The following is a 13,561-nucleotide window of genomic DNA, read 5'->3' as shown; positions in this document are numbered from 1 at the left end:
GAACGATTAATCGGCGCCTAAACGGCCTCCGCGGCCGCGTTTTTGAACAGGGATCCAAACTAATCAAAATATGCAATTTTATATTTAGAAAAGTAAATTTTGATATACATACTTCTATTTTCATAATAAACAAAGAAAAAAATAAGCTATCACAGTATATAACCTAAGAAAATACAAACGACTAGCGATTGAAAAGACGATTTGGTTTTTCTTCTGGATTTCTGATCACGTCTCTCCGAAAACGGATACTTATAGTTGCACTAACATTGTGGGGGAGTTTCCCACTCAACGAAAGTGTGACGGTTATCTCAACGAAGTGGCTCCCTCTTTGTGATGCTCATTTGACGGTTTTTGCAATGGTTTTCTCTATAAATGTAGATCAATGGATCTGTAATCAATCCAACTTCTTACAATGATCTTATATGCTATTCTTTTTTTTGTACCAATTCCACTTTGTTTTTGTTAAAATAGCTAATAACTTGTGATGAGCGGTTCAAGACATTAACTTGGAGGCCGATGATCTTGTGCTAGCAATTTTGGCGGATCTAGTGGCCAATGAGCGGCTATGAATAGTTCCATTATTGCTGTGAGACCCAATCCAGCCCACTAAGGGCCTAGCAACTTTGATCGTAAAACCTACGTGGGTGTGTGCAGGTACATACGTATATATAGGATGTATATACCTCCTTCTACCTCCAGCCACTTCTTTGCACTGTAAACTTGAAACATAAAGCTTCAGACCGCCTTGTTTTCAATCCTTCATCGCAATCGTTTAGTGAGCAAGAGTTAATGTTTCATTTTCTGTTTCCTTTCGAGATCACGTTAAGCGGGGAGAAGAGTTGGACGTCTCGTTTTCACCGTTTAACACCAGCTTCATTTAATTGGTTTTAGTGAAGAAAAGGAATGTAGAAACAATGTCAAGTAGTGGTTTTGGTGATTTGTTTCCCATCAGATCTGAAGGAACCAGATCACGCTTTTGATGTCGTTGGAAAGATCTTTCTACAAAGAAGAAGCAGCAACAAACGGTACTTTGATCCGACTTTGCAGTTTCAACCTGAGGTTTTGGAGAATTTAGGCGATACCTCTGGACTTTAAAGCAATTTGACGATTGTTTCAGATAGAAGGGGTGTTAGGGAAACTTGAAACGAGCCGACCCATTTTTTAAAAAATAAATAATATATAATAATAATAATAATAATAATAATAAATACTCTACAACTAGTGGTCCCATACCCCTTAGCCACCTAACCACACACACACCAAGACAGCGGAAATAACAATACCAATAAATCACCAATAATTCGATAACCAATAAATAATATCCAGTAATAATTCCAATCATAAACTAATGATCCAATCAACATAAACTAGAGAACCAACAATCTTAAACAACATTCTAGGACTCAACTCTAGCAACCTAACAGAAGCCAGACAATCAAGCGAACCACTAGAACATCCTCCTCTTCATTGTCTTGATTCCACGATCACACTTTGCCTTTACCTGCACCACAAACACAAATTGCAATGCATGAGTATTTTATAAACACTCAGTAAGACAATCCCTCCATCTACTGGGCTATACACTTGCATCGACCGACGCATGCTCGACATAGCACGAAAACCCTAGGTTTAAAGCGCCGTCCTTGCATATGCATCGACCGACGCACAAAATGCATCGACCAATGCACATGCCGAGCATCGTTTTTCTCCAAAGCTTCTCACTGGATCTTCGTTCTTACAACCACAAAACTCGATGCCAAGCCACAAGAAAGCTTCCTAACGTCCCAAATAACATTTTAGCAAGCCAAACAACACATAAACAAGCAGATCAGAGAACTCTCCAGCTTAGATAAGCCATGGTCATGCACTTACCTTTGCCAAGATGATTTTGAACCTCAAACAAGCAAGAAAACACTTCCAAGAAGCTCCTACAACGATCCCAGCTACAGATCTTTACAGGAACAGCTTCCAATCTCCCAAAATCCTCAAGAACACTCAAGAACACTTAAGAACACCTTTTCTCTCTTTTCTTTCTCTCAAATGCGGCTAAACCCGACTAATGAGACAGAAACTCAAGTTAAGGGTTTTCCCTAACTCAAAATGCAGCGTTTAACTTAAACTCGCCCGCACAAAACCGACCTTGCATCGACCGATGCACATAGTGCATCGATCGATGCATCTTAGCGGATGTTACAATTCTCCCCCACCAACATAGATTCATCCTCGAATCTCGAACAACCATCAGCCAAGGATTCACGTGCAACCTTCTCCATGGCCTGCACTACCTCTGACCGATGTACGGAAGGTCACCTCTAGAAGATAGACTCACGTTTCAGGCATTATTTGCTCTCGACTTTTGGAGTTTCCTTTACTCATAGGTCTTAACCTTGAGTTTTTATTGGCTCCTCATCGGCCTAACCCGCATGCCATAATATATAAAGAAGTCCAATATTTGTCTCTCGGGTTGCCACCCTACAGCGCGCCCCCGGATCGTCATCTGAATTCGATATACCAACCATACTTCCAAGCCACAAAGTCTCAGAATATGGTAGTACTAGAAGAACTAAAGTCCCCCATGAGTCGCGAGCAAACAATTCTGAACACGTCTGAGTCCTATCCCTAATCAGGTTTCCTTCTTGTGGCTCGCGTAAAACAATACAATGTCCTACCTTACCACATATTCCCTCACTAGAATACCTCATGACCACACAAGGATCATCTAAAATGCCACAAGGGCCGCCACAAAGGCCAACAAATGTCCTAAACAGGACGTCACAAGGTCATTCGTCCCGAAGGACCGTCATGAAGACCTCTCGTCCCGAAGGACCGTCACGAAGTCGACTCGTCCCAAAGGACCATCACAAAGACCTCTCGTCCTGAAGGACCGTTACAAATATGAGAGTTCACACCACCGTCCGTACGTCCCCACAACACTCGAGATGGGCCATCTGTACAGAATAAAGATCCATCATGACAAGCCCTGAAGAGAAGCCTCTAACGGTCACAAAGTCCCTAGATCCTTCCATCAAGTGACCGTTGTCGAGCTCAAGCATGTGGGAACCAAAGAGAAGTCAAACAAGAGTCACATGTTTGTTTAAGGAAGGCATGTCACTTTCAACCATGTAACTTGTGCATAGAATCTTGTAGAGAATATGCTACTTTGTATAGTCTATAATTAGATTGTAACAGATTGTCAAAAAAAAAAAAAAAAAAAATAGATTGTAACTAGGAACCAATTTTAGTAAGAAAAGAGATTATCTCTTTCTCCACCATACTCTACTCTCTCGCACACTCTCTTTAATCTTCTTACACTCTACGGTTTCTACTCTTCTTCCTTACTCTACACATTCACTCATCACAAGTTCATTCTTTCTACATCAAAACTTACATAGTATCAGAGCAGAACGCTCCTCTTTTTGATTCTCACACCCACCAAACTCTTCCGCACCAGAATTCTTAGTCCTTTCGTCGAATTCTAAAATTTTCTTTCTCTTTACCCATTGGACAATTCACTTAACCAACGGTCAGTTTATCAAGGAGAGCGCCAAAACCTTGATTGTTCCAGTCACTCTCAAAGGAGAGAAATACTTATTGTGAGCAAGGACCACAAAAACAGCCCTATGTGGCCGAGGACTTTGGTCCCATATCACTACAAGTGAAGCTCCGAGTAGCAAAACCACTGAAGACAACAAGGATCTTGTCACCAATGGAGAAGACAAGTGGTTCCAAGAAGATCAAGGTGTTCTAGCCATCATCCAAAACTCCCTTGATGCGCCTACTCATATTGCAAAACCGCAAAGGATCTATGGGACACACTCCAAAATGTGTTTGGAAATGTCACAAATGTCAACCGCATCTTTGAGATGAAACACGCCATCAACAACCTCAATGAAGAGGATATGGAGTTCACCAAACACTTTGGCAAGTTCAGATCTCTTTAGGCTGAACTAGAGATGCTTCGACCACCGACTGTTGATCCGGCAGTCCTAAACGAAACGCGTGAACAAGACAAAATTTTTGGCCTACTCTTGACACTAAACCCCTCTTACAGCAACCTCATCAAGCACATTTTGAGGTCGGACAAGCTCCCAAGCCTTGATGATGTTTGTAACCAGATTCAAAAAGAACATGGCTCTATAGGGCAATTTGGAGGCAAAGGAGAGCTTGTGACAGCCAACAAGGTGGAGATTGCTACTGCAAACAAAGGATACTTCAAGCATGAAGACAAGAATCCACCATTTTGTGAACATTGCACGAAGACTGGTCACTTCAAGAGCCGATGCTGGATTCTTCATCCCCATCTTCGTATCAATCGTGGAGGACCAATTCGTGGAGGACCAAGAGCTCACCAGGCAAACATGGTGGGAGAAACAACAACCTCCACACCAAATGGCCATACTCCGAAGGGTAATAGGGCTGCTTTAGCGGCGTCTTCGGAGCTGGTGAGGAAGTCGAACCTGGACGTTCTTATCAAAGCCCTCAAAGAGGCGTCCAGTAACTCTTATCTCGCCTTAAACTCTACTAAACCTCTTATTATTGATTCTGGAGCTTCTCATCACATGATTAGCGATTGTAAGTTAATTAGTGAAATTAAACCAGCAAATGGAAATGTGATTATAGCTAATGGAGAAACAGTCCCAGTTAAAGGCATTGGTAACCTAAAATTATTTGATAAACCCTCTAAAGCTTTTTACATGCCTAGCTTTACTTCAAATTTGTTATCAGTCAAGAGAGCTACTACTGATTTAAATTGTTATGCAATATTTGGTCCTAACAATGTCTATTTTCAGGATATTGACACAAGTAGAGTGCTTGGCCAAGGAGTCTCGAATGATGACCTCTATGTGCTTGAGGATTCGAACCTAGCTCCGTCTCTATCTTCTTGTTTTAGTTCAATTATTGTTAAGGCTAATAGTCCTGTTTGGCATGCTAGACTAGGACATCCTCATTTCCGAGCTTTAGAACTTATGTTTCCCAATATGTCTTTTAAAAATGAAGATTGTGAGGCTTGTCTTCTTGGTAAACATTGCAAGTCTGTTTTTCCTAAGTCTATGACTATTTATGAAAATTGTTTTGATTTGGTTCATTCAGATGTTTGGACATGTCCATGCCTATCTAGAGAAAATCAAAAATATTTTGTCACTTTTATTGATGAAAAATCCAAATATAGTTGGTTAACTTTGCTTCCATCTAAAGATAGGGTTCTTGAGGCATTTACTAATTTTCAAATTTATGTGACTAACCACTATAATGCAAAGATTAAAATTTTGAAATTAGATAATGGTGGGGAGTACACAAGTCATGTCTTCACACAACATCTCGCCAATCATGGAATTATTCATCCAACAAGTTGTCCTTACACATCACAACAAAGTGGGGTTGCTGAAAGGAAGAATAGACATCTCATGGAGGTAGCAAGGTCCATGATATTTCACACCAATGTTCCAAAACGCTTTTGGGGAGATGTCGTGTTAGCCGCATGCTATCTTATCAATCGAACACCTACCAAGATCCTTCAAGACATCTCACCATTTGAGGTATTGAACAAAGAAAAACCAAGTTTTGCTCACTTATGAGTCTTTGGTTGTGTGTGTTATGTCTTTAGACCACGTGAGCATCGTGACAAGCTCGACGCAAAGAGTATTAAGAGTATGTTTATCGGCTACTCTACCACGCAAAAAGGTACAAGTGTTATCAGCCGGACACAAAGCGAGTTCTTGTCTCACATGATGTTAAATTTGTGGAGTCAAAGGGATATTTTGATGAGAAGAATTGGGATACCATCAAAGACTTGACTACATCTCCATCCGATTGAGCCAACAACCTCTGAATTATCCTTGAGAAGCTTGGGGTGGAAACTACTCGGGCCAGACCAAATTCATCGGAGTCAACATCACCTACAATGCCTACTCAAGACGATGGCACCACTCAGCAACCGCCCCTGGCTGATAACAACAATCTTGGTGTCCAAACCGAAAGTGTATCGCCACCGTCCCACGATGATGACGATGGTTTAAATTCAGTTCATATAGATGACAACTCCGGTGAAGCTGAATTTGTACCAACAGATAATGAGGATGAAGTGAGTGAAGTTCTGGAGGCTATAGTTCCCTTACGCAGAAGCGAACGTCTCAAGCGTAATACACGGGTCTACTACAACAATGTGGTCGTGGCTCACCCTATCCAAGCTGTTTGCACTCTTGAACATTTTCCATTGGATCATCAGGCGTTTCTTGGTAAAATTGACAAGCATTGGATCCCACATAGCTATGATGAAGCCAAAGAGCATAAAGAATGGCGAGACACTGTAAGTTCTGAACGCTCGGCCATTGAATCTACCCACACATGGGACGAAGCTGACCTTCCTAAAGGCAAGAAAGTCGTGACATCACGCTGGATCTTCACTATCAAGTACAAGAGTGATGGGGAGATCGAACGCTATAAGGTGCGGCTTGTCGCAAGAGGATTTACACAAACGTATGGGGAGGACTATCTAGATATGTTTGCACCAGTTGCAAAGCTTCATACATTTCGAGTGGTCCTCTCCTTGGCAACAAACCTAGATTGGGAACTGTGGCAAATGGATGTTAAGAATGCATTCTTACAAGGAGAACTTGAAGATGAAGTTTACATGAGACCTCCACCGGGCTTAGAAGACACCATTGGTCCAGGACGAGTACTCAAACTCAACAAGGCTATCTATGGTCTCAAACAGTCTCCAAGAGCGTGGTACCATAAGTTAAGCACCACCTTACTTGAGAGAGGATTTCGCAAATCGGAGGCTGACCATACTCGTTTACGTTGATGATATGTAAGATATAAAGCAGGAGTGCCAAGAGACAAAGGTATTGTAGTCATTCTCGTTTACGTTGATGATATTATCATCACAGGGAATGACAAGGTAGGAGTTCAAGACACAAAAGACTTTCTCAAATCAGTTTTTGATATGAAAGATTTAGGAGAACTTAAATATTTTCTTGGAATTGAAGTATATAGATTTGAAGAAGGATTATTTCTATCACAAAGGAAATATGCTCTTGATCTTTTGAGTGAAGCAGGGAAACTTGGATCAAAAGCAGTCTCAACACCACTTGAAGAAAACTATAAAGCAGGAGGAAAGGGGGAGCTTGATGTAGCTCCATTCAAAGATGTCAAACCATATCGGCGTCTAGTAGGTAAACTCATATATCTTACTATCACACGGCCTGATATTTGTTTTGCCGTGAACCAGGCGAGCCAGCACATGCAAAATCCGACCATACACCACTGGAACATGGTGAACCGGATACTCAAATACATCAAGAGCCACCGGGACAAGGCATTTGGTTGGGACGCAATGAGAGTACTGAACTTGTGGGATATTGCAATGCTGATTATGTGGAGATCGTGAAGACCGTCGTTCAACCACTGGCTACTGCACATTCCTTGGAGGAAACTTAGTCACATGGAAAAGTAAGAAACAAAAGGTGGGCTCACTATCAAGCGCTGAAGCCGAGTATAGAGCCATGAGAAAACTCACTACCGAACTGATGTGGCTCAAAGCTCTACTAAAGGACCTTGGAGTCGAATCATCAAAGCCAATCACAATGCACTGTAATAACGAAGCCGTCATCCATATAGCAACAAACTCGGTGTTCCACGAAAGGACCAAGCACATTGAAGTCGATTGTCACAAAGTCCGAGAACAAATCAAACTTAGAGTTGTTCTCCCATGTCACACTGAAAGCTCGGAACAATCGGCTGATGTACTCACCAAAGCCGCCAGTCCACGAGTATGTGAGTACATTCACTCCAAGCTTGGCCTTAAAGATCTTACTCGGCCATAGGTTCCCAATATGGCACCTACACTTTTTTCCCTTATGTATAGTTTTTCCCAAGTGGTTTTCTACACTAAGGTTTTTTTAATGAGGTGGGTGTTCATGAGTCCAAGCTTGATTGATGTTGTCGATCAAGCTTGAGGGGGAGTATGAGAGTTCACACCATCGTCCGTATGTCTGTACAACACTCGAGATGGGCCATCCGTACAGAATAAAGGTCCATCATGACAAGCCCGGAAGAGAAGCCTCTAACGGTCAGAAAGTCCCTAGATCCTTCCATCAAGTGACCGTTGTCGAGCTCAAGCAAGTGGGAACCAAAGAGAAGTCAAACAAGAGTCAAATGTTTGCTTAAGAAAGGCATGTCACTTTCAACCATGTAACTTGTGCATAGAATCTTGTAGAGAATATGCTACTTTGTACAATCTATAATTAGATTGTAACTAGGAACCAATTTTAGTAAGAAAAGAGATTATCTCTTTCTCCACCATACTCTACTCTCTCGCACAGTCTCTTTAATCTTCTTACACTCTACGGTTTCTACTCTTCTTCCTTACTCTACAAATTCACTCATTACAAGTTCATTCTTTCTACATCAAAACTTACAACAAAGACCTCTCGTCCCAAAGGACCTTCACAAAGACCTCTCGTCCCGAAGGATCGTCACAAAGACCTTTCATCCTGAAGGACCGTCACAAAGACCACTCATCCTGAAGGATCGCCTAAACAGGCCAAACGTCACGAGGGACCGTCACAAAGACCAAACAATTGGCTAACAGCCCGCCATGAAGGCCACACACGTCTCACAAGACCGCCGCGCTTGGAAATTTCTATTTTGGGAAACTTTCCTTTTCCGATATCAGTTTCGCGGAACTTCATATTCCGAACACCACCTCATCTTGTTACTTAGTCGCACAACCAACCATCCCTAAGCGACCAAGTAAACAAGAGAGATGGGCTGGAATACTCCATTCCCGCTCCAGCCATGAACTACAACTGGGACCAGGCTAGACAAGTTCAAGTCGCGACCTGCTTCTTGAACCACTTCTTGAACCTTGCCTTCATCCTCCCCTTTGGCTCCCAAGTCTGCTCCTCAACACCATCACAGTCCCATAGGACTCTCATCAAAGGAATCTTCTTCTTCCGAAGTTCCTTGATCCTCCTCTCGAGCACCCTCACTGGTCTCGCCTCCAAAGTCATGTTAGGCTGAAGATCCTCATGGAGACACTTCCGCAACATAGACACATGGAAAACCTTGTGGAACGCACACATAACCTCAGGTAACTCCAGTCTATATGCTACCGGTCCCACCCGCTCAATCACTCTGAACGGACCCATATACCTCAGACTCAACTTAGTCTCTCTCAATGACCTGTTTGGACCCAGCAACATATCCATCTTGAGGTACACTCTATCTCCCACCTGAAACTCAAGATCTCTCCTCCTCTTATCAGCATAACTCCTCTGCCGATCTTGAGCTTCCTTCATGTTCAGTTGGAGGACCTGAATCTTCTCTGAGGTCTCCTGAACAAAATCTGCCCCGTACATGCTCCTCTCCCCCACCTGAGTCCTGCATAACGGTGTACAACATGGCCTCCCATACAAAGCCTCACAAGGAGCCACCCTAATACTCGCCTGATAACTATTGTTATAAGCAAACTCTACCAAGCTCAAGTGATTTGCCCAATGGCCACCCCAATCCAGCACACACATCCTCAAAAAATCCTCCAACGTCTGGATTGTCCTCTCTGACTGTCCATCTGTCTGTGGATGATAAGCTGTACTCATATGCACCTTAGTGCCCATCTCTGCCTTAAACGCTCTCCAGAACACCGAAGTGAACTTGGAATCCCTATCAGACACAATACTAGCTGTCACCCCATGCAACCTGACTATCTCCTTCACATACTTCTTAGCCAAGACTATTGCTCCATCAGTCTTCTTAATGGCCAGAAAATGTGCTAACTTAGTCAACCGGTCCACAATGACCCAAATAGCATCAAACGTCCTAGACACTGACAAACCCACCACGAAGTCCATAGTAATCATATCCCACTTCCACTCTGGAATGGGAAGACTCTTCATTAACCCTTCTGGGACCTGATGCTCAGCCTTCACTAGCTGACACACATCGCACCTTGCGACCCAACTAGGCACATCCTTCTTCATCCCGACCCAATGATAGTACCTCTTGAGATCACGGTACATCTTAGTCGCCCCTCGATGAATAGAGAACATGCTCGCATGAGCCTCTCTCAGGATCTCCTGCCTCAACTCCTCATCCTTGGACACATAGATCCGCCTATGCACCAAAATAGTACCATTAGCTGAGACCTCATACTCCGAACCAACATCCTTAGAGGCATTCATCAGCCCCAAATCCTTCTCCTGAGCCAACCGCACTCTGCTCAAAAGATCTGATGTATCAGCTATAACCAAACCCAACGGCTCCTGAGAAATCACACACAAACTCAACGCACTGATCTCTCCTACCAGAGACTCCATATCCTGCGCCTGAGCCGAAGCTGCCCGCTTCCGACTCAGAGCATCTGCAACCAAGTTAGCCTTACCATGGTGATAGGCTATCTCCAAATCACAATCCGTCACCAGATCCATCCACCGCCTCTTCCTCAAGTTCAGCTTGGGTTGAGTGAATATGTACTTCAGGCTATTATGATCTGCAAACACTTGTACCTTTACACCATAAAGATAAGATATCCAAATCTTCATGGCAAAAACTACAGCAGCCATCTCCAAATCTTGAGTAGGATAGTTGCCTTCATGCTTCCGCAACTGCCGCGAAGCGTATGCAATCACCTTCCCATGCTGCATCAACACACACCCCAAACCAACTCTGGATGCATCTGTATAAACCACATAGGATTCTCCATGCTCAGGCAAAGCTAATACTGGCGTAGTAGTCAACATCTCCTCCAGGCTTGCAAATTCCTCCTCGCACTCCTGTGACCAAACAAAAGGAACATCCTTTCCCTGTCAACTTAGTCATAAGACGTGCTCTACTCGCAAAGCCCTGCACAAACCTCTTGTAGTAACCTGCCAAACCAAGGAAACTCCTGATCTCTGTGGCATTCTGCGGTCTAGGCCAATCCCTGATAGCCTGAATCTTCTCTGGATCTACAGAAACCCCCTCTGCAGAAACAATGTGACCCAGAAAACCCATCTCACGCTGCCAAAAACTGCACTTGCTCAACTTAGCAAACAACTTCTACTCTCGCAGTTTCTCCAGAACTGCCCTCAAATGCACTGCATGCTCCTCAAGACTCTTAGAATAAACCAGGATGTCATCGATGAAAATGATGGCAGCCACGTCCAGTAACTCCTGAAACACGCTGTTCATCAATTTCATAAACGCTGCTAGCGTGTTGGTCAATCCAAACGACATCACCACAAACTCATAATGCCCATACCTCGTCCTGAATGCAGTCTTCCTCACATCTGCCTCATCTATCAGAATCTCATGATAACCCGATGCTAGATATATCTTGGAGAACCAAGTAACACCTCTCAACTGATCCAACAACTCATCAATCCTGGGAAGAGGATACTTGTTCTTCACAGTGACCCGGTTCAGACCCCTATAGTCAATACACAAGTGAAAACTTCCATCATTCTTTTTAACGAATAACACCGGTGCTCCCCATGGTGATACAGTAGGACGGATGAATCCCTTGCTCAACAGATCCTCCAACTGCTTCTTCAGCTCTGCCATCTCTGCTGGAGCCAACCTGTAAGGAGCCTTGGATAATGGTGTCGTCCCCGGTTCCAGTTCAATCGTGAAAGGATCAGACCGAGATAGTGGTAACCCCTGCAACGACTGGAACACATCCTCAAACTCCTTCACAACCTGAATACCGCTAACCGTAGACTGCCCCACTGACTCTAGCATAAATATAGTAACCAAATAAGCCTCACGGCCCTTCTCGATCATCTTCCCAGCCTGCATGACCGAGATCACAAGACTCCCCGAAGTCGGTCTAACTCCCTCAAAAACCAACTGCCCTCCAGGACGTTCAAACTCCACTCTACCTCGACGACAATCAAGATGAACCTTATGCCGATGCAACCAATCCATCCCCAAGATAACTTCATACAATTCCACTGGACTGACAAGCAAATCCGCTGGCCACGACTCTCCTGCGATCTGAATATCAACTCCCCTCGCTCGACCAATAACTCTTAGAAACTTGCCTCCAGCAACTTTGACAACTCCCGTTCGCTCCCCGCGATCTCCTATGATATCCACACTCTTTGCATACTCCGGAGTAATGAAGCTATGAGTAGCTCCAGAATCAAACATAACATGAGACTTAAACCCGCCCACCAACAAGGTCCCTACACAAACTTCATGTGTTGAGAACCTAACACTTAAGCAGAGGCAAAACATAAAATCTGAACCTACTGAAATTCACAAAGTTTGAGTACCAGAAATTATACATGTGATCGCCCCGACACTAGTTCCACCAGTCTCTGCAGTCGTGTAAACCCGTGGTGCCTGCTCAATTTGTGCCACCTGCTGCACTTACCTGTTGCAAAGCTGCCACTGCCATCGGCTGCAACTTGGGGCACTTGGGCTTGATGTGACCTGGCTCCCTGCAATGATAGCATACACGGACCGCTGCCCTGAGCCGCCGGCGCTGCACTCCTATGGGGACAACTAGCTACCCTGTGTTCTAAACTACCACACCCATAGCACCCTGCACCACTCGGTCTCTGCTTATCTTCCCACTTCCTCTTGGTTCCCTGCGCAGGCTTGCCACCCTTGCTAGAACCTCCATGATGCTGAGCCTTCTTAGGTTGGAGTGCTGGACTAACTGCCACTGACAGTGCCCGGATGTACTCCTCAATCTCTGCTGCAGTCTCAACCAGTTCTGCACGCATAGCATAACCCCGACCTCTACAGTGAATCCTCAAGTCATCACGAAGGGCCCTCATAAACCTCTTGATCTGAGCATCCTCAGACTCCATAGCCCGACCCCCATACATCAGAAGTCGATTGAACTCCAAGTCTAACTCACGCACAGTCTGAGTCCCCTGAGATAGCTGAAGGAACTGCACCTCCAACCAGTCTAGTGCCTCTCTAGGAAAATACTTGTGGTTGAACTCCAAGACAAAGTCAGCCCAAATCATCTCCCTCTGCATTCTCCTAGCAGCCACTGCTCTTCACCATAACTGAGCATCACCAACTAGGTTGTCGACCGCTATATCCACCCAAAACTCCTCAGGACATCTGAGAGACTGAAAGTTACGTTCCACTCTCGTCCTCCACGCATCAGCAACAATAGGATCAGTACCTCCCGAAAACCGCCCGGTACCAATGTAGTTCATCTCTCTCAACATACTGACATAACGAGAATGAACTCCTACATCCGCAGCCAGTGGGTGCTGCACCCCGTCGCCACTGGCGGCACTACCTGTGCCTGAGCCGGAACCACCTCCGGTATCCGCTCCAACAGATGTGTTAACAAGCCCACCAGGTCAACACCTCCTACAGGGACTCCACCCGCCAGGAATCCCACACCCGGAACCCTAGCATCACCAGCCACTCGAGGACCAATACTACCCCCACCGGCCACACTCGTGGATCCCTCCTGAAGGCCCTACGACTCGCCCACACCCTCAGTTGTCATACTCTGGTCCACAGTATCACTAACTTCTGGGCCTCTGCCCCTACTACGACCACGTCCGCGTCCACGACCACGTCTGCGTCCAAGACCACGACCAGCAAC

The 13,561-nt window shown here is 44.6% G+C and overlaps 1 protein-coding gene across 1 annotated transcript; it reads left to right on the top strand.

Annotated features, from left to right (window-relative positions):
* Nucleotides 1–3,953: 3,953 nt before the first annotated feature.
* LOC147940017 (uncharacterized) lies at nt 3,954–7,440 on the top strand. Its single transcript, XM_087461110.1, has 7 exons — nt 3,954–4,640; nt 4,791–5,019; nt 5,606–5,682; nt 5,846–6,586; nt 6,891–6,901; nt 7,051–7,175; nt 7,232–7,440. The coding sequence occupies exons 1-7, from the start codon at nt 3,954–3,956 to the stop codon at nt 7,438–7,440; spliced, it is 2,079 nt and encodes a 692-aa protein (XP_087317236.1).
* The last annotated feature ends 6,121 nt before the right edge of the window (nt 7,441–13,561 follow it).

The sequence above is a fragment of the Camelina sativa genome, chromosome 8 (genome assembly GCF_030686135.1).
Source record: "Camelina sativa cultivar CO46 ecotype springtype chromosome 8, ASM3068613v1".
NCBI classification, from domain to species: Eukaryota; Viridiplantae; Streptophyta; class Magnoliopsida; order Brassicales; family Brassicaceae; genus Camelina; species Camelina sativa.
Note: the sequence above shows the minus strand (reverse complement) of the source record. Positions and strands in the feature narration are given on the sequence as shown.

Coding starts and splice junctions, on each gene's coding strand:
- LOC147940017 (XM_087461110.1), top strand. CDS start 3,954: ATGCTTCGACCACCGACTGTTGATCCGGCAGTCCTAAACGAAACGCGT. Junction 5,020..5,605: donor TTGTGAGGCTTGTCTTCTTG/GTAAACATTGCA, acceptor TTATGTCTTTAG/ACCACGTGAGCATCGTGACA. Junction 7,176..7,231: donor ACCATATCGGCGTCTAGTAG/GTAAACTCATAT, acceptor GCCGTGAACCAG/GCGAGCCAGCACATGCAAAA.